At 38.9% G+C, this 21,235-nt stretch overlaps 1 protein-coding gene across 1 annotated transcript; it reads left to right on the top strand.

Moving 5' to 3' along the window:
* Positions 1–553: 553 nt before the first annotated feature.
* ANKRD66 (ankyrin repeat domain 66) lies at positions 554–13,059 on the top strand. Its single transcript, XM_011960282.1, is given in 6 exon segments — positions 554–622; positions 3,516–3,576; positions 3,579–3,598; positions 5,545–5,719; positions 7,339–7,567; positions 12,272–13,059. Coding segments are annotated over 6 exon segments (753 nt in total). The 3' UTR covers positions 12,471–13,059.
* Positions 13,060–21,235: the final 8,176 nt, after the last annotated feature.

The following is a 21,235-nucleotide window of genomic DNA, read 5'->3' as shown; positions in this document are numbered from 1 at the left end:
TCTTCTTCTTCTTCTTCCTCCTCCTCCTCCTCCTCCTCTTCCTCTTCTTCTTCTTTGTAAAAGCATCTACCCTGTGCCAAGTGTTTTCTAAATTATTTTAGCTAATCATATTTAATAGCACTATACAAAAAAGATGTTAAAATTTCATGTTATTGTTGAGGAAGAAAAAAAAAACCTCTCTAAAGTTAAGGAACTTGCCTAAGACCTGACAACTGATTCTGAATGTGAGGAGCCCAAACTGTCCCCACTCCCCAACAGGTCTCACATCTCCTATGTATACATGGTCACTACGCAGCCTACCTCCATCACAGAGTTATGTGGGCAGAAAATCATTCACAGCTTTTTTAATTTTAATTTTAATTTTTGCATTAAATACTATTTGAAAGATCCTGTTAAGGGCCAGCACATTTGGACTAAAAAAGATGGCTGGAACTGCTGAACAGTTAGGATGTGGGATGTGAAGCAGACTGGGAATCCCACCCCACCAGACACCTAGGGAAGCTGAAGTTGACTGGCTGGCTTTCATGCAGAAGGAGGAGTCAGTTTCCATGGCATGAGCACAACACTCTGGATAGTTAGGACTGCCTGCAAGCACAGAGCTCCTTGGATTTCACACAAGACAGTAAGTTCCTTTATGTTGCCCCCTCTTATTTACTATAGTTATTAAAAATTACTCACATTTATTAGAACTGATATTTATTGACTACTTTGCACTTGATTTCCTATATTTCTGGTAAAGACACATCCACCAGAAAGATAGGAAATCAAGTGCATTTAATCAAATTCACAAGGATTGGTTGCTAAAGGAACCAATTGATAAATTTCAGTAGTCAATGCTGAGCTAGTGAATTGCATATATTTTCTGCAAACAAATTGTGTTTGTTTTTGTTTTGTAGAAAGCTTCCAATTAATAGTTATTTTTTAAAGCAACTTTATTAAGATACAATTCACATACCATAAAATTGGATTCATTTAAAATGTACAATTCAGTGGTTTTTGGCCTTTTGGTGTTGTGAAAGCATCTAATCTAAGAATATTTCATCACCTCAAAAAGAAATCCTGTACTTATCAGCAGTCACTCCCCACCCCAACCTCCATCCTAGCCCTAGGCTGCCTATAGTATACATTCTAGCTATCTAGATTTGCTTATTCTGAGCATTCCACATACATGGAAGTATGCAATATGTGGTCTTCTGTAACTGGCTTCTTTCACTTAGCATGTTTCAGGGTTCATCCATAAAGTATGTATCAGTACTTTATCCCTTTTTATTGCCAAATAATAATCCTTTATATGGATATTCCACATTTTGTGTATCCATCTATCAATGAACCTTTGGGATATTTCCACTTTTGCCTATTATAGATAATGCTTCTATGAACATTCATGTACGAATGTTTATATGGATATCTGTTTTTCTTCTCTTGGGTATATAGCCCATTGGAATACTCAGACTTTCCCATTTCAAAACTTACTACAAACCTACAGTAATTAGGACTGTAGTACTAGCATGAAGATAGATATTTAGAGCAATGGAGTAGAATTGAGAGTCTAGAAAAAAAAAACCCTTACATTTATGTTCAATTGTTTTGTGGCAAGTATGTCATGTATAAAAATTAACTCAAAATGGATCACAGACCTAATAGTAAGACTTAAAACTATAAAACTCTTAGGGGAAAACACAGGAATAAATCTCTGTGAGGGAAAGGACCAACTTCATTCTTTTACCTGTAGATATCCAGTTGTCTCAGCATCATTTATTGAAAAGACTATTATTTTGTCACTGAATTGTCCTGGTATACTTGTTGGAATCAGGAAGTGTGAGTCCTCTAACTTTGTTCTCTTTCAAGATTGTTTTGGTTCTTCTGGGTCCCTTGCATTTCCATATGATTTTTTAGAATCAGATTTTCCATTTCTCTGGAAGTAAATTTTGCTGCCCAATGCTTCCACTTGAATTGCAACTCATCCATGGGAAGTTATGGAATCTTGGCATGAACTCAAATGTGGGACATATGAGGTTGGTTGAAATGTAAACCTGCTTGAAGGCTTCTATGAAAGGCAAGCAAAAAGACTTCTAGATACTGATTTAAAAATTGGTTTTGTTTTAGTGGCACCTTCAGATTAGAAACACTCTAGTGTTTTTGTTTACGATTTTATCATTGATCAAACACTCCAGTGTAAGGGATTTTATTAAAATGAATTTTAAAAGTAAAATGCAGTCTGTGCCATCTTCTCTCTCACCTAACATAGAATGTACAGAGCATCTATTTCACAAAACATGCCCAATCCTTGTCCTGCACACCCAAAAATTCTGATACCTTTTGGACTGAGACCCAGGCATCTGTGTTTTTTAAAATCCACTGCTGATTCTCATGTAACCCCTCAGTTGAGAACAGCTGCCACATCCTTACTCCCTCCTCAGCTCTCCAATCTTGCTTCCTGCCAGTCTATACCTTACTTTTTAGCCACAGAGATATTGCTACTCAGAGTGTGGCAAGTGAGCTAGTAGCACTGTGAGAACTTGTTACACATGTGGAATCTCAGGCCAGGTTCCAGACCTACTAAATTAGAATCTGCATTTTAATAAGATCTCTAATGATTTGTATACATCAGAGGTTGCCACACTATGGTCTACAGACCAAATCTGGCTCACCCCGTTTTTGTAGGCCCGTGGTCACCATTTAAGGTGCTGAACCTCCATGGGATAGCACAGTGAGACTCCCAGAGCAAGCCCAGGCAATGCCCTCTGTCCCTGCTGCCCTGTCAGCAGCCCACAGCTGTGTCTGGCCACTGCCCGGGCCCTGCTGGTCACCACCTACACAATGGGGACTCTCCTGGTGGTAACTGCTGGGACTGAGCAGTGGAATTTCAGTATGGGAGTTGGTGGCTCCATGAGCCACCTTGTCTCCTGCCAACTAACTGAAGATGACCCCTCTAGGAGGAGAGAAAGCTCACTGGGATCTGAGCATCACTAGGGCAGAGTGAAACTGACCATCTCACCGACCAGGCCCTTCCCCCTCAAGCCTGTCCTCTTTCCACTAAGAATATCTCCAGCTGAGGAGATACCCTCCAGGGTACAAAGAAGGTAGAAAGATCTACCCCAGGAAAGTAGGGCAGGGTGGAGCAGGAGTTTTCTCTTTCATGTGTATAATAGACTCTCAGCATATATATTTTTCTCTTTTTTTCCCCTCTTTTTTTTCCCCTCTTGGCATAATAATATTTACTATCTGGTTCCTTACAGAAAAAGTTTATTGACTCTTGGTTTACACATTAGGAACCACTTGCCCTTTGCAGTGTGTGACTCCGGCCACAGACATGGCTGTTCTTCAGCAGGGGATCCTCCACCTCCATCAGTTGCAAATATGTCTCTGACCCATCCCTTCAGGACCCAGCTTAGGCCACTTTTAGAGAAAGCTCCTTTTACTTCCCAGTCTTTGTGAATGGCTCTTTCTCTCTGTCCCCTAGGCATTTAGGGTATTGCATTTTAATTTCGTTTATTTTCTTTCTCTCCTTCCAGGGCTGTTCACATATTTCAATGCACTCACCTGGAGGGCTTACCACAGCAAAGATGGCCAGCCCTGGCCCAGAGTTTCAGATTCAGTAGGTCTGGGGCTGAGCACAATATTTTGTGTTTCTATCAAGTTCCCAGGGGCTGCTGCTGCTGGTCACAGTTGGTGAGGTTGACACCAGCTCCTTCTTGTGATCCCAACTTAAATCTTGAGATCAGAGACATTCCCAACGGCCCCATCTCAAATGGTACTCTCCCTACTCTTGTTTTCTATCTCAGCTCCTTGTTTACACCAACACCTCTCAACCTTTTTGTTCTCAGAGCTTCTTTATACTCTTAAAAATTATTGAGAGCCCCAGAGAGCTTTGTTTATGTGGGTTATAGCTGTCAATTTATTCTATTGGAAATTAAAACTGAGAAAACTTTTAAATATTGATTAGTTCATTTAAAAGACTGTAATAAACTTATTACACTATAATATAAATGACATTTTATGAAAATAAATGTATTTTCCAAAACAAAAGAAATGTGACTAGTCACATAGGTTTATGCTCCCCTGCCCAATCTCTTTAATATCTGACTTAAGAGAAGACAGCTGGATTCTTGTATCTGCTTCTGCATTCAGTTTGTTGTTTTGGTTAAAGTAGATAAAGACAATGTGGTCATACACACACACACACATGTATATACAATATATATACACATATATACATATATGTATATGATATATATACACATATATACATATACACATGTATATAATATATAATTATATATTGTATACAATACATATATACACATGTATATTATATACACATATATGTGTGTACATATAATATATACATGTATATATTATATATATAAAGTTGGAAAAAGGAGGAGTATATTCAGATAATGGTGGATATTGTTTGATACTACAACAAAATTGTATAAGTTGTAGTGTCTTAAAGGTTGGCTGCAATGTGCAGTCTGAAATGGTATCAATGCACTTTCTATACTGTTTTATTAAAATCCATTGGTCTACCAAATGGATCTCTTTATCCATGCATGATTTTGTAACATCCTTTCTTTGTCATGGAAAATATTTGTCTTTAGGGTAATAAATATTTTCTAAACGTTCACACATTTCACTGTACAATATTCTAAAACTACATTTATTAAGTCATGTAATCAAAGATAAAGATTTAATAAAAATAATTCTTATCATTTCATTTAGGATGTTCCTATGTAACTGGCTTTTTAAAATTGACTCTGAGTGTGTGGTGAATGGCATGCTTCCAGGTCCAGTTTGGTGTCATTGCCTTGCTTCATGCTAAGGCACCAGCAGTTTTCTACACTATTGCTTTTGAGCCATCCGAACAATTGTCAACACAGTGAAACAAGGCCAGTAACATTTTAATATAATGAAAACAGCTTTGACTTCACTGATCCCCTGAAAGAGCTCCAGGGATTTCTGAGGGTCTACAGACCATAGTTTGAGAACTGCTGGTTTATGGCATAACATTAATAACAATTTTTAGGTATTTATTTGTGTGATTGCGTGTCCATCTCAACTGGTGTAACAATGTTAATACTGTTTAATTTTCATGGAGTACCTGCTCTGTATCCAATATAATTTTTTTTGCAAATTGACATTTATCCTTACAACAACCCTGGCAGATTATATCCATTCTACAGATAAGAAAGATAAGGCACAGAATTACACAACTAACATAAGGGAACATGACTAGAACTCTGAAGTAGGAGTAAGAAATAGCACTAGAGGATGTTTTGAGGCCGGGTAGCAGTGTGTCAGCCCATGAGTTTAGACATTATTCTGTGTGCAGTGGGAGCCACCAATAGTTTTAGGGTAGGGGACAGGCAGGCATTAACCACAGGAGCTAAGGTCTAAGTACACACTCATGCCACACACATGAGGTAAACTTAGAGGCAAATGCATGTGGCGGGAAAGGAAATAAATGATACGGAAGTCTATGGGATTACTGGCTAAGAATAAAGGGTTACATAGAATTTTCTAAGTGACATGTCTCTCCCACAGTTGTTTTCTGTCATGGAATTGGCCAAAATGTCAGACATGACAAAGCTTCACCAAGCTGTTGCTGCAGGAGACTACAGCTTAGTGAAGAAGATTTTAAAGAAAGGTCTCTGTGACCCAAACTACAAAGATGTAGACTGGAATGACCGGACCCCACTTCACTGGGCTGCAATCAAAGGTGAGTGGGCAATGCTTAGGTAGATCTGCCCTTTTGAGTCCACCATTCATGAGGCTATCAATCAATAGCTATGTGGGGGAGTGGAACAAACATTTCTTTAGAGCCAGATGGAAACTTCATTTCATTTTTTTTTCTTTTTTTTGAGACAGAGTCTTGCTCTGTCATCCAGGCTGGAGTGCAGTGGCACAATCTCAGCTCACTACAACCTCCATCTCCTGGGTTCAAGCGATTCTCCTGCCTCAGCCTCCTGAGTAGCTGGGATGACAGACACGTGCCACCATGACAAGTGAATTTTTGTATTTTTAATGGAGAAAGTGTTTCTCCATGTTGGCCAGACTGGTCTTGAACTCCTGACCTCCAGTGATCCTCCTGCCTCAGTCTCCCAAAATGCTGGGATTACAGGCGTGAGCCACCACACCCAGCCCCAGATGGAACATTTTAATCCTGACATCACCACTTACTAGTTGTAGTACCTTAAGCTAGTTATTTAATGTCTCTGGGCCTGTTTATTTACCTAAATAATATGTGCAGCAATGCCACTTTGGAGCCCTGTGATGAGAATTCAGTAAAATAACGAGTGTACAGTGCCTATCGTATAGTCTGCTCTCAATTAATATTAGTCCTTTGCCCTCTCAACCTTTAACAGGAATAGAGCATCACAAAGAAGGATAGGAACTTTGTTTCATTCATCATTGAATCTCCCACGCCTTACATAGCTCAGTTCCAGAACTAGAGGAAGATAGTGGCAAAAACTCCGGCAATGGGCTTCTCAAAGTCTTTGGCAATAGAAAGCCATTAAAGAATGTTAAGTAAGAAAGTGTTATGGTCAACTTTGCTTTTTAAACATTTATTGTGATTCCTGTGTGGAGAATGGGTTGACAAGAAGCAAGACTGGCTGCTGAGAAATTAGTTGGGATATTTTTGCAAAAATCTAAGTGCAAAGTAATGGTAGCTATACCAAAGCATCTTTTAGTGAACATTTGCTATGTGCTAGGTACTGTACTGTGTACTTCATGTCTGTGATTTTGCCTGTACTCTACAAGAATTCAGTGATATAATTCAGTGATATATATATATCATTAATTTGCAAATTAGGAAACTGGCCTCAGATATTTGTTTCTTATCTGAGGTGCCACTTGTTAGCAAGTGGGATTGGCAGGATATGAAATCACATCTATCAACTAGAAAGCCTGTGCTCTTAACCTGTGCTAGCTATCATGTAAATAGGACTTAAAATATTTGGTTTTGGTTCAATGTTGAGACTGTCAAAAACAGAGTGGGCCTTACCAATAGACAGGTATAGTGTGGCTTGGGAGAGAAAGCAAGATTCCTGGGCAGGGCCTGTGGCAATGCACAGGATAGGGGAGTGTCCTGGAAGGAGGACAGGGAAGGCTTGCAGGGCTCAGGCCCTGGGTGAGAACTAGGTTCGAGGGGTAAGGTAGGGCACTGAGTTCCTGGTGAGAAGAGGGAAAAGGGAGGAGGGAATGATGATAAGAAACTGGAGGCTCCTCAAAGGCAAAGTTTCCGTTTCCATTGTATTACCTAGGCTGGCCCTGGCCTCAGGCCACTCGGGACATCTTTATCCTAACCTCATCCTGTTTCTTCTTGGTACCTCTAAGGGCAAATGGAGGTGTTACGGCTCCTGATAGAATACGGAGCCAGGCCCTGCCTGGTTACTAGTGTGGGCTGGACCCCAGCTCATTTTGCAGCAGAATCAGGCCATCTGAATGTACTCAGAACTCTCCATGCATTGCACGCTGCCATCGATGCCCCCGACTTCTTTGGAGACACACCAAAGAGGATTGCACAGATCTATGGGCAGAAAGCCTGTGTGGCATTTCTGGAAAAGTAAGTTTATTTTTTTTTCCACCTGTAGAAGGAGCAGAGGAACAGGAATCTGTGATGAAGATCTTGTCTGATTCTGTGGTCTCAGGTCAATGAAAATGAAATGAGGAAATCCAGCCAATGGACAATTATTTTATTGATTTTTTTAGTTGAGTTATTTTTACTAACGTTTCACTTAAAAGACTAGTTTGGGGGTCAAAACTATATTGACATGTTGTGTGTGCAAAAATTTTCTCAGATAAGAAAATTGGGATACCAAGTTTGAAGATGGGACATGGTGCAAGAATCACATGACCTTCAGCTTTCTGAAAGGCATCCAGACTGGCTGTCTGACCTTGTGCAAGTCAAGGCAGCTTCCCAACTCTCAGTTGTCTCATATTTAAAGTGAGGCAGGTGAATTAGACTTCAATTTTTCAGTACCCTCCTAACTTTTAAAACCTCTACGTTCATCTGTGAATGCCCTACTTATATGCACACCAAAGAACTTATCTAGCACCTGTTTATTTTTTTCACTCAGCCAAGCATTCAAACATAATTAAGCACCAATAATTTGCATAACAGTTATAGCTCTGAGAGGGACTGAACAAAATTTGGAAACTTAGAATTTGATTGTTTTGGCAAGCAATTCATACAAAAGAAAGTAGAGTATCAGAGCGAGGGCATCATTGCTTGGAAACCAAATGATATAGAGAGCAATGCCATCTACAGGGGCAGTTCATGATGGGGTGCCCTTCGAAGAACCTGAAAATGCAGTTATCTTCAGAGAATTGAACAAGTGAAAATTTTGCCTATGGTGAGGTTAGTTATCCATAGAAGTAACCCAAGAGACATTCTCTTAAGGGTAATGTCTTACATTAAAAATATCCAATATCACAATTGAGATGATTTGGGGAGTAAAGAGGCAGAAACTTGAGTCCTGACTCACGGATTCACTTTTCCCCAACTTCATCCATCATCCCCTACATTCAATGATCTCCATCCTCTGTGGACCTCAGCATCAGCAGACATTGTTCTCTGAACTTTTTAAAATCCTAACATACCACAATGTGACCATAGCTCTCTTCACTTTATCAGTTCCTGCATTATCACCAGGTCTTGAATTCATCAACATCTCTTATCATTCAACTTCTCCTTTTTCTCCTAATCTATCACCTTCCTGAAGGTCTCACTAAATTTCCTTTACCATATGAGTACCATAATACATTTCATTGTTCTACTCTCTTCCCGCTATTCCTGCTATTAATTCTCAACCCAGCACATAACCCAGAATTCCCAACCTTAGATGAATCTCTGTCTTCTCCACGTTTATGCTTGTTCAGCTAGAGAAAATCCCACATGTCAATATATGGGTATCACCAGCAGTTTGAATATTTCCACTTTTATCTGAGCCCTCAGAGCAGCTTGGCTATCTCTTCCTGTCCTACTCCCTCATTGGCAATTCTAAAGCAACATCACACCTCAGCCTGGCTTTCAGAGGTATGCCTTCTACTTTAGAAAAAATACTGAAGCCATGAGTTACAAATTTTTCAACTCTCATACCGCAGATTTTATGTATATTTACATCAGCTCCTTCTTGCCGTCCTGTCCCTCCTTTGTAAAGTGTTATCCCTCCATATAGACTCTTGATCCAATCCTTTATGTCTTCTAGAAGGCCATTCATTATTCGTGTATTTTTTGTTACATCTTTACTCTTTCTCTTGTATTTTTAGTGTTTTTTCCTTTCCCTTGACTTCTTTCTGGACTGTGAACATGTTCAAATAGGTATTATCAAACAAACAAAAAGTTAGAGGCCCTTCTGAATTCCTCTGTGTCTTTCTTCTTCCCTACACTTCTAAGCAACTTGAAAGCTAATCTACTTTTTTTAATCCAAAAGGAAAAACACTTATCCTCTCAGAGTGTCTAACATGTTTTATAGTAATAATTTGTGTAAAAAAATAGAATCTTTGAATAGTTTCTGTATTTTTATTGTGATGAAAAACTCATAACATAAAATGTACCATATTAACTGTTTCTAAAGTATACAGTTCATCAGTGTTATGTACATTTACATTGTTGTGAAACAGATCTCCAGAACTTTTTCATCTTGTAAAACTGAAACTCCATACCCATAAACAACTACCCTCTCTTTCTTCTCCCCAGTGGAATAGAATTTTGACTATATAAATCAAGAAACACCTGAATTCTTTAGTAGTTTGTGTTTGCAAGATCTAAGATCACGGTAAACATTAGGTCGTAAAATCTTGGGGAGAGACAACATGTCCTTCCTCTGACTTGTTAGCAATCAAATTGAGTAGGTTTTAAATGTCTATTAATTGGAAGGGTTTGTTATTTCATTTTCAGCCAGAGGAAAGAGGTGCATTTTAAATATCAAAATTAGATCAGCTTTGAGTTTGTACTAAATTGGGAACGTAATAGATTTTCATAAATTATGTGTGCCTTTTTGGAAATGTCAACTGTCTTTATGTCTGCCTGTAAAAGTTTCAAAATATGTTTTTCTCTCAAAAAGGCAACATTGTTTCATTTGCTTGAATATTATGATAGGAATGCTTACTGATATTACTTGATAGTCATATGTAGCCTTGGAACTTTAACATAGATATATAATATATATATATATATATATATCAGTATTAATCATGATAGTTGTACTTCTTTGAAACATTACATTTGAGGAAACTAATCTATGTAATTATCTCCAGTTCTTCATCCCTCACCCACGCTTCAGACTTCTTCCCCGATCCTCATACTGAATCAACTGTCACTCAAGTCATTAGGGAGCTCCTCACGGTAAATCAATTGCCTCTTCTCAATTCACATCTTACCTCCACTTAATTCGGTATTTAATATTACTGAAACCCTTCTCCTTTGTTTTATCTGATGCTATTCTCTTTTAGTTTTTCTTCTACTTCTCCTAAAATTCCTTATGACTTTTCAAATGTGCTTTTTCTAAGAATAAATCTCATGATATATTCTTGCATGCCTTTTAAATGCTGACATTCCTCAGGGTCCTGCCCTTGGCTGTCCTCTACTGACTCTCTCTAAGTAATCCCAGCCCCTCCCTAGTGACCAGGAATCAACATGAAATATGACCCCAGTGTAACTGAAATGCAGGAGGGGTGCTTGCCTCCAAATAGTGGGGAATGCTGTTACCAAGAAAAGTAGGCAGTGTTGAGCCGGCAAAAACAACAAAGTCACATCAGTCACGTCACGTGTGAGTCATTTCTACTTATCATCAGCTCCCACTAAGAACTTCCCTTCTGACAGTTAGAGGGTTTAGGGAGAAGAATCCTGAATAAGGGGGGGATTAACCTGGATCTTGAAAGCTAGCAGGCTAGTGGAGGAGGGGGAAAAACTGTTGATCTGGAGTGAAGGCACCAACTTGGAAATGTGCATAGGTTGTGTGTATATGTGAGAAGGCAAGGGATAGTGGAGGGATAGTGCAGGGACAGTGCAGGGATGAGTGGCCTGGCTAAGCAGAGCATTCACACTAGAGAGGAATGGAGGATAAAGTCAGGTGAGGGGGAGGGTGACCACAGTGAGCAGAGCAAGCAGAAGAGTGTGAGCTCATCAGGGGAGTCACAGGCTGAAATAGATGCATTAGCAATTTACTAGTGTAGTAGAGGAGTTGGCAGTGGTACTGTGTGGGATTGAAGAATGCTAGACTTCAGGCAAGGGGATCACTTAAGGAATGTCTTATTGATTCACATTAAACCACTCATTTAGCAAATATTTTTGAGTTCTACTATGTGCGTATTATTGAGTTAGACACTAAAAATGACCTAAAATAAACCGGGTACAGTGCTGGACATCAAGAAGTTTAACTGTTTGGGAGAGAAAATAACTTGTTTACATAAATAACACTAATACAAGACAGAGAGTGACTAGGCAGAGGAAGGACATGGTGTGCTCTGAAGATTGAAAGGTCACTTCCAGCTTAGGGTGAAGGACTAGCGAGTTTACTGTCCTTTGAATAAACTGTGCTTTTAATAATGGTTTGCACTTAAGATGCTATTTGCCTTCCCTATACCATTATCTACCCTCTTAAATTCCATTTGTCCTCATATTGGTTCAAATTTTCTCTCTGTAAAGTGACTTTTCCAAGTGCCTTTAAGCAAGTCACATACTCACCTTTGGCCTCATACAAAACTATATGTGTATATTTCCCTTTGTCTATGTGTGTATAATGCTCTATTTATCTAATTGTCTATTTATCCATCCATGTATCCATTTAAAATTATATATTTTTTACATAATCCATCCATACATATAATATATATGTGATTGTGAGTGATTCTCGCTTTCTTCCTTATATGTTTCTGTACTTTTAAATTTTATACAAGGAACACACATCAATTTTACAGTTATGAAAAATAAAACTAAAAATAAACAAACAAAAACAGTCTCCCAATAATCTGCAAGCTGCTCTATAAATGTGAGCACTTCAAGAATCAGTAGCATTTTCTTCAAGCTGAGTGACTATCTTTGAGTCTGTTAACATCTTACTGGGGTCACACATTTTTTCTCCACGTCCAAGTAGTTTCTTTAGTGTCTGAGACCTTCCCTAAGTGTATACTTGGAAATGCTCAAACTTGGCCTCCTTCCTTCTCAACTGAATTGCTGTGTGCAGAACCTGTGAATAGAGGCCGATTCCCAGGCTGGGACAGGCCCTCCTGCTCCAAGTTCAGAAGCTCCTTTTTTCTTTCCTAGGGCAGAGCCCGAGTGCCAAGACCACCGCCGTGCTGCCCAGCAGAAGGGGCTGCCTCTGGATGAGCGCGATGAAGACTGGGATGCCAAGAAAAGGGAGCTGGAGCTATCTCTTCCTTCCCTAAATCAAAACATGAATAAAAAGAATAAGAAAAGTCAAGGCCCTAACAGGCCCAGCAATACCAAGGGGAGGAGAGTATGAGAACTCAACCTTACGTTTTCTGGCAGGGAACTGCTCCTGTCAGAATTGAGGCTGTTAGGCATAGTGGCCTTTCCATGACTTTACTTACAGACCCTTACTCATCTGGCTTCTGCCAAAAGCCCATGGACCTGTCATTAGGTGCTGTCTACATGGACTGTTGTTTCCTGGCTAGCACCTACTGTGTACAATAATTGCCAGGAGAGGACAAAATCTGCTTGCATTTTGTCATCAGTGTCATCTGTTTGCACGTTCAGCATCTTTTGTCCCCTGCCCCCCAACAATGATAGAATTTCAGGGGACAAGGAAACTCTGGCATGAATTAACTTCATCCCTGATAACAAATGAGAGATAATGTAAAATAATGAACATGTGATTATAGGCCTACTTTTTCAACTGTAAATTTTGGAAAATTAGATCAGATAATTCTAATAAAAAATTGCCTCCAAATTGAGATGCAAAATATACATTAGATTTCAAACACTTAGTACAAAAATATAAAATGTCTCATTAGTAATACTTAACATTGATTACACATTAAAATGATAATATTTTGGCTATTGCGTTGAATAAAATATATCATCAAAATGAATTTTACCTTTTTCCTTTTACTTTTTAGAACATGTGGCTACTAGAATGTTTAAAATTACCCATGTGTTTTTTATTTTATTTCTATCTCACAGCATTGCTATAGAACCCAAACAGCATGTTAAGCCTCTCCTAGGAGACTAGTCTGGTGTATTTTACTTTCTCTGGCTGCTCTGCATTTTAGATATACTAATTTCTCTGCCTAAATCAATTTATTTAGCTATCAAGGACCTTTATTACACATTCCTTAATTAATGTTTGTGTTAATACAGGCCATGCTTAGTTTGAATTTTCTGGAATGAAAAAAAATGCTTGAATATCTCATAGAAAAGCAGTATAGCTATAGAGGATACCTTTCCTCTGTTGATCTACCTTTGAGCACCAATCCCTTTCTCTATGCTCTGCAATGCAGAGTAGTGCCTGCTTTGGACCAGTACAAACATTGGAAGACAACTGACTCGAGCTGGACTAAGTTTCTTCTCCTGGGTACTTGAAAAGAAATCCTCATGAGAGGCTGGACCAGTAGCAGATGACTTCAGAAGTATGGAGTGGTTAATTCTACACTAGGGCTGAGGAAGGATACAGAGATGCTCTACAAAAAGGACAAGAAGACAGAGGAAAAGACAAAGAGATAGAGATAGGTCAGTAGATAAATGACTAGATAGATAGATTCGATAGATAGATGATAGATAGATAGATAGATAGATAGATAGATAGATAGATAGATAGATAGATAGATAGATAGAGATGAATAGTTGGATAATTTGCTATTCCTAGTTCTGGTTCCTTACTCAGGAATCTGTGAAATACTATTTTATCATAAAAGTTTCCCTTTGCTTACAGTATATTGAATTGATTATTTTCCTTGCAAGCAGACTTTTCTAATAAGTACAGTATTTTAATCATGGACTTATGATTAAAGCTGACTTAGGTTTTTATCCTCCTCTATGGAAATAGGTAAAAGAATTCCCATTTCCTGGGGTTGCTGTGAGAATGAGATGGACAATGTGTGTAAGATGCTGACATTGGCACACTGTAACTGGTTTATGTCATGGCTGTTGTATTACTACATAAGTGAACTCAGTTTTCCCCTGGGAATCCTAAGGGGATCCAGGAATAATGCCTTTTATAGGTCAAATGAGGCTCTCTATTGTCCAGTCCATAAATATCCCATCTAATTTTGTGGCATGAATAATAGCCTGTCCTCCATCAGCTGTACAAAACTGTGATAAGCAAAGTGTCCTTGAGGGTCTCTCACTGTGTCCACAACCCTGTGGCTCCCAGTGCCCTCATTGTGCCCTCACTTCATACTTATTCTCATTGAGATATAAAGAGACTTATGTCTTCTCCCACAAGCTTTTAGGTAGTCAATGAGAACAGCAGGAAGAGAATCCTAAAATAGCTTCTCTGTGTGGCTAATTTGATGCAACATAGACTCTGTACTAAGCGCTTTACATGTATTATATCTAATCCGCATGACATAGCTGCAAGGCAAGTATCATTATCCCCAACTGACACCCCAAACTGAAGTTCTGAGAGGTTAAATGACTTGCCCTACGCCACCCGACCAGTGTTTGTGCAGGCTGTAAAGCCTGGCTGGATTTGGTCGATGGGCTAACCTTTCAGGCTCTAAGACCTTTGGCAGGTTGTTTAACTTCTCAAGTTTCCTCTTCTGTAAACAGGGATAATACCAGCACCTATGTCATAGGGTTGTGGGGAGGATCAAATGAGATAATACATGTCAACTACTTAGTACAATGTCCTTAACAAGGTGTGGGTCACCAAATATCAGTTGCTGTGGTAGTTATTATTTTTCACAGCCTTCAGTGTCCCAGGTATGTAACAATGAAGAATGGCTTGCTACAAAGCATTTCCCTCAGTCCAGAGGCAGAGATTTGGGGTGACATCATTCTCTGAAGCCCATCAAAACCCTGAATGAAGTTGTCCACTATATTCTTGCTCCTGAGGTTAGCTCTCCACCGAGCAGCCTTAGGGCTGAGGTTTGTCCCTTGCAAAGTATCTGAGCCAAAACAAATGGACTTCCAACATCTTGCCTTCATTCTGTCGTGCTGACTGTCCATTTCATTGGGGTCTATTTGAGGATCTACAGCAGTTGGAGGGAAGGGTATCTGTGGTCCTTGTCTGTTCTCTCCCACCCTCACAGGCAAGGAGAAATGAGCTGTTTATATCATGCAGGAAGTAGAGGCGGTATCATGTCATATAAAGGGCAGTGGAAGAGGAGAGACGATTCTGGATTTGACTGCACCTGGCACTGGCTATGTGACTGTGGGCAGTGATTCTGGGATGGGATTCCTCACTTGTAAAACAAAAGGGTAGAACCAGATCTCCAAGATCACATCTATTGCTGATATCATACCAGAGTCTGGAACCTTTGATCTAGACTGTCTAAGAAACCAACATAAAGCAGGATGTTGCCCCTGATGAATTTACACCAGGCATCCAATCTACATATTTAAATTAAGATGTTCACATTCACTAGAATCATTACTTTTGGACCCATACAAAACCTGAACTCATTAAGGAAATGACAAGCAATTCTTCTTTCACTAGGGAAGATCTAAAGTAAGCACAGTCCTACCTCCCTTCTTTTGTTTTACCAGTTGTCAAATATTTATAGAGCCATACTTTATGTCTAGCACTATGCTAGATTCTGAGAATCAAAAGATAAATAAGGCCTGAGTAGATTATATGCTCCTGAGGGCACTTTATTCAACTTTGGATATCTATTACCTAGATCAGTAATTATAAACGCTTGCTGAAAGAAAATTTAGAGAGCTGCAATCAAAATATTAGAAGATGCCTTTATCTTAGCTTTATAAATGAGAAATCAAAGCTGTTAAGGGTTAAATTGTTTTCCCCCCTAAATTCATATGTTGAGGTCCTCCTTTTCAGTTCCTCAGAAAGTCGCCTTATTTGAAAATAGGGTCATTGTGGATGTAATTAAGTAGAGTGGAGTGGAGTGGGCCTCTAACCCAGTGTGATTGCTATCCTTATAGAAGGAGACACACACTGAGGAAAGAGGATGTGAAGAGACACAGGGAATAGATGGCCATCTACACACCAAGGAGAGAGTTCTGCAGCAGATCCTTCCCTCACAGCCCTCAGAAGGAACCGGCCCTGCCAACACCTTGATTTTTGAACCTGTAACTGCCAGAACTACGATGAAACAATGAATTTCTGGTTTGTGCTACCCAGTGCGTGATACCCAGTGTGTGATACTTTGTTATGGTAATCCTAGCAAACTAATTCAGAAGCTACTGACTCCTGGCTCTGAGCTACTTCCATTATATTACCAGGAGGGTGGGTAGTACTACGTATGTCCAGGGCTCTTCTCCATAGCATTTACATGTTTACTTTGGCCAATGACAGAATTATACGGAAATATTTTCTTGTCCATGGGAAGATTTTTATATCTTATTTTTAAAAACCAACCTTTACTGTGAATTCTAAGAACTGCACCACAGAATAGTGCATTCAGGGTGTGTCTCCGTGAAATAAAAGCAGCTAGTTAGAAACATTAAAAATGCAAGCAACAATGTTACTGTTTAGTATTTATATTATCCGCCGTGCCGGGTGGCTCACGCCTGTAATTCCAGCACTTTGGGAAGCCGAGGCGGGTGGATCACGAGGTCAGGAAATCGAGACCATCCTGGCTAACACGGTGAAACCTCGTCTCTCCTAAAAATACAAAAAAATTAGCCGGGCATGGTGGCGGGCGCCTATAGTCTCAGCTACTCGGGAGGCTGAGGCAGGAGAATGGTGTGAACCCCTGAGGCGGAGCTTGCAGTGAGCGGAGATACCGCCACTGCACTCCAGCCTGAGCGACAGAGCGAGACTCTGTCTCAAAAAAAAAAAAAAGTATTTATATTATCAAAAAGATTGGTGCCATCTATTTTGCTTAACAATATCCCTTATTTGTCATTCCTTGAGAGAGAATCACAAATACCTTGATTTCAGCCAAAAACATTGTTAAAGTTTTTCTTATCAATTTTCAGACCTTAATCCTTTAACTTCAGAATTAACAACTTTTTATTTTCTGTTTCTGTCTTATATACTCCCTTGGCAGGCAATGTTACTTTAAAAGTTCCTGAAGAGAAACGTTATAAGTAAAACAAAAAAAGCATTTAGCAAAAACCAATTTAACCAGATCACGTATTTCACACTGAGTTATTCTGTAATACTTAAAATGATTGATTCAGTTCATCTTCTTATAATATTGCAACATTGATTTGTGAGACAATGATATCTTGACTCCTCCTTTCCACCCTCCACATTATTAAGTGAAGAGCAGAAAAATTTAGAAGATAAAGTGACTACAATGTGGATTTTAAAATCTCTCAAGAAGGAGACCCTTAAAACAACCTTCACTGGCCAGGCATGGTGGCTCACGCCTGTAATCCCAGTACTTTCGAGGTGGAGGTGGGCAGAGCACGAGGTCAGGAGTTCAAGACCAGCCTGGCCAATATGGTGAAACCCTGTCTCTACTGAAAGTACAAAAATTAGCTGGGTGTGGTGGTGCGTGCCTATTGTCCCAGCTACTCAGGAGGCTGAGGCAGAAGAATTGCTTGAACCTGGGATGGGGAGGTTGCAGTGAGTAGAAACTGTGCCACTGCACTCCAGCCTGGGCGACAGAGGGAGACTCCGTCTTAAAACAACAACAACAACAACAAAACCACCTTGATCAAGACAATACTAAAACACGAGGGTACAATTTTCAGAGAAAAGACAGATTTCTTTTAAAAAAGTTAATAATAAAATTTATGAATAATTATATAAATTTTTTTCTGATCCCAATTCTCCAGTCTAATTTCACTTCATAATACTCTGCTTTGTACACCCCTGGTGGCTGCCAAGCTGGGCTGCTTACTGCCTAGTGATACCTACCCTGTGTGCTGTTCCAAACGTGTTACCATGTCTACTCAGTAAGTCTTTGAGGTAGTTGTTATTTTAAGTGAGGATATAGGGGTTCATAAAGTTAGGTAATCTGCCCAAGTCACACAGCCAGCAGGGGACAAAGCTGGAACTTGGACTTAAGTACGCAAGCTCCACAGCCTGGCCTCATGCCCATGTGCTACCCTGCCTATCGGCTCTGAGCCCTGGCTCCTGTCATCTCTGCTAGACACCCTCCGTCTTCCCTCCTGCTTCTCCAAATCCTGTTTCTTCTTCAGGGTCTACCTCCACCAGAAAGTCACAAGGTCCACTCTATTTAGTCTGGCTTTGGGTTCTAAATAAACTTCTAATGAGATAGTTTCCTTTTCTTAATTGATTCATAGATATCACTTTCCTCTGAGTTTGGGTCTTCTTTAAGCATTCTAAAAAGCAAGGGCTCTGCATATACTTCTTTTGTTTCTCCCAGTGGGCCTAGGTAGTCACATGTCATGCTTAATATACATTTCTTGACTGAAATTGAGTCATTGAGTATTTTCTAGATGAGGGTGAGGAATAATTTTTTTCCCTAAAACTGAAAAAACAAAACAAAACAAACAAAAACCTCATTGAACCTAAGCTGGAGTATTTAAGAAGTTAAGGATGGTTTTCTCAGCAACCCGGAGAAACTTGACCTTTTTGTCTACCAAGCCTGGCCTTTCAAAAGTGGCTCAAGTTGAATTTTAACTCAAGTTACTGAAGTGGTTGCAGTGACAAATAATGGAAGCTTCTTTTTACTGAGCATCAACCATGTGCATGCCAGGTATTTTGTATCAATCTCTTCAAAATGTCATACTTAAGTAAGATAAGTGTTTTTACAGATAGAGAAATGCAAGTTTAATAAAGTCATTTGTTTGAAATCAATCAATAGTTTATTTTTATTTTTTATTTTTTTGAGACGGAGTCTCCCTCTGTTGTCCAGGCTGGAGTGCCGTGGCATAATCTTGGCTCACTGCAACCTCTGCCTCCCAGGTTCAAGATATTCTTCTGTCTCAGCCTCCTGAGTAGCTCAGACTACAGGCATGCACCACCCTACCCAGCTAATTTTTGTATTTTTAGTAGAGATGGGGTTTCACCATGTTGGCCAGGCTGGTCTCAAACTCCTGACCTCAAGATCTGCCCCCCGTCAGCCTCCTAAAGTGTTGGGATTACAAGTGTGAGCCACCATACCCAGCCAATCAATAAATTATTAATGAAAGATTGCAAACTGTAGCTGCTGCGCTTGATTTTTTTTTAGCTCATTATTTTATACTCTCCAATGCTGCCTTTTTTGGATTTAGCTGAATTCCCTTAGTTCTCAACCTGCATCTGGAATGTTTCTGGGAAAACTACTTAACATTTCTGATCTCAATTTTCTTTTTTATAAATATGGTTTTCACAGTTGACATGATGTCTACCTAGAAAATCCCCAAAACATCTGGAAAAATAACTGCTAGAACTATTTGGGCCACTGCGTTGCAAATACACTAATGATGACCTTAAAAGAAAAATAGTTCAAAATGACCAACATAAATCAATGGTTCTTAATAGGGAAGACAGACCTTAATAAGTCAAACATCTAATTTTTTGCCTAGGTCTAGAATTGTATCAATCCAGTGAGATAACCTGGTAATCTGACTAGGGTGACTACAAATTTGATAAAATTTTTGATTAATAAAAATGGAGAAATCTACAGATATTAAAAAGTGAGAAAAATAATACTATGAAAAACTGGATGCCTATAATTTGACAACTTATAGGAAATGGGAAAATACATTGAAAGACATAATTTGTCAAAGTTTACTCATAAAGAAATTGAATTTTTAGTTAAAAATAATCCAAGAAGGAAAACTTCAGGCCCAAGTAGCTTTACTGGAAAATTCTACTAACCATTTAAGGAAAATACAATGCCAATTTTATATCAACCCTTCCAGAAAATAGAAGAGGAGGGAACATTTCTAACACTTGTAATTAAGCCAGTATCACCCTGATAACAAAACCAGACACAAACATCACAAGAAAACGACAGACCAATATTTCTCATGAACACAGGTGCAAAAATATTTAACAAAAAGCAATAAGACAAATCCATCAATATATGAAAAGATAATACACCATGGCTAGGTAGTATTTTTTACCCCATGAATGCTCGGCTGGTTGAACATTCAGTAATCACTCCACGTAATTCTCTATTTAGTCTATCAACAGACTAAAGAAAAGAAACCACATAATTTTTCTCGCCTCAGTAGACATGAGAAAAGCATTTGAGAACATTTAGTAAAATAAAATAAAAACACTCAGAAAACTAGAAAAACCTACTTGATCTCATCTATCAGGAGAAGTATAGCTACTGTAATGAGTGGTAAAAGACTGAATATTTTCTCCCTAATACTGGGAACAGGACAAGGATGCCCTTTTCTCCATTCCTATTCCACATTGTGCTGGAGGTTCTAGCTTGTGCAAAAGACAAGAAAAAACAAGCTGACTAAAAAGAGACTAAAATAATATCTGTTCATGGATGACACAATTGTCTATTTAGAAAATTCCAAATAATCATAAAAGAGAGCCACTAGAACTAGTAAGTGAAACTAGCAAGGCTGCAGGACACAAGTTCAATATATTTAAGGTCACTCCTCATTTCTATATATTAGCAAATGCACTACTGGTAATTGAAAAATGCATAAAATGCTGCTTATAATAGTACCCAAACTACATGAAATACTTAGGGATAAATTTAAATATGAGCAAGATTTGTATGCTGAAAATTATAAAACTGATGAAAAATCGAAGATCTAAATAAGTGGAGAGATACAAATGCTCATTGACTAGAAGACTCAATATTGTTAAGATGGCAATTCTTCCCACACTGCTGTATAAATTCAATACAATTCCAATCCAAATGTCATCAGGATTTTTTGTTAGAAATTGTCAAGCTGATTCTAAAACTTATAAGGAAAGGCAAAAGAGCCAGAATAGTCAAAACAATTTAGAAAAAGAACGTTGTTGAAGGATGCACACTACCTGATTTCAAGGCTTATAATAATAATCAAGATAGTGTATTGTCGGCAAAAATATAGATACATAGATTTGTGAAACAGAATAGAAAGTCAAGAAATAGATTCCCAAGAAAATAGTCGATAGATTTTTTGTCATAAAAGTGTCGTTAGAATGGCAATCATTAAAAAGTCAGGAAACAACAGGTGCTGGAGAGGATGTGGAGAAATAGGAACACTTTTACACTGTTGGTGGGATTG

The sequence above is a fragment of the Colobus angolensis genome, unplaced genomic scaffold (assembly GCF_000951035.1).
Source record: "Colobus angolensis palliatus isolate OR3802 unplaced genomic scaffold, Cang.pa_1.0 Scaffold51, whole genome shotgun sequence".
Lineage (NCBI taxonomy): Eukaryota > Metazoa > Chordata > Mammalia > Primates > Cercopithecidae > Colobus > Colobus angolensis.
Note: the sequence above shows the minus strand (reverse complement) of the source record. Positions and strands in the feature narration are given on the sequence as shown.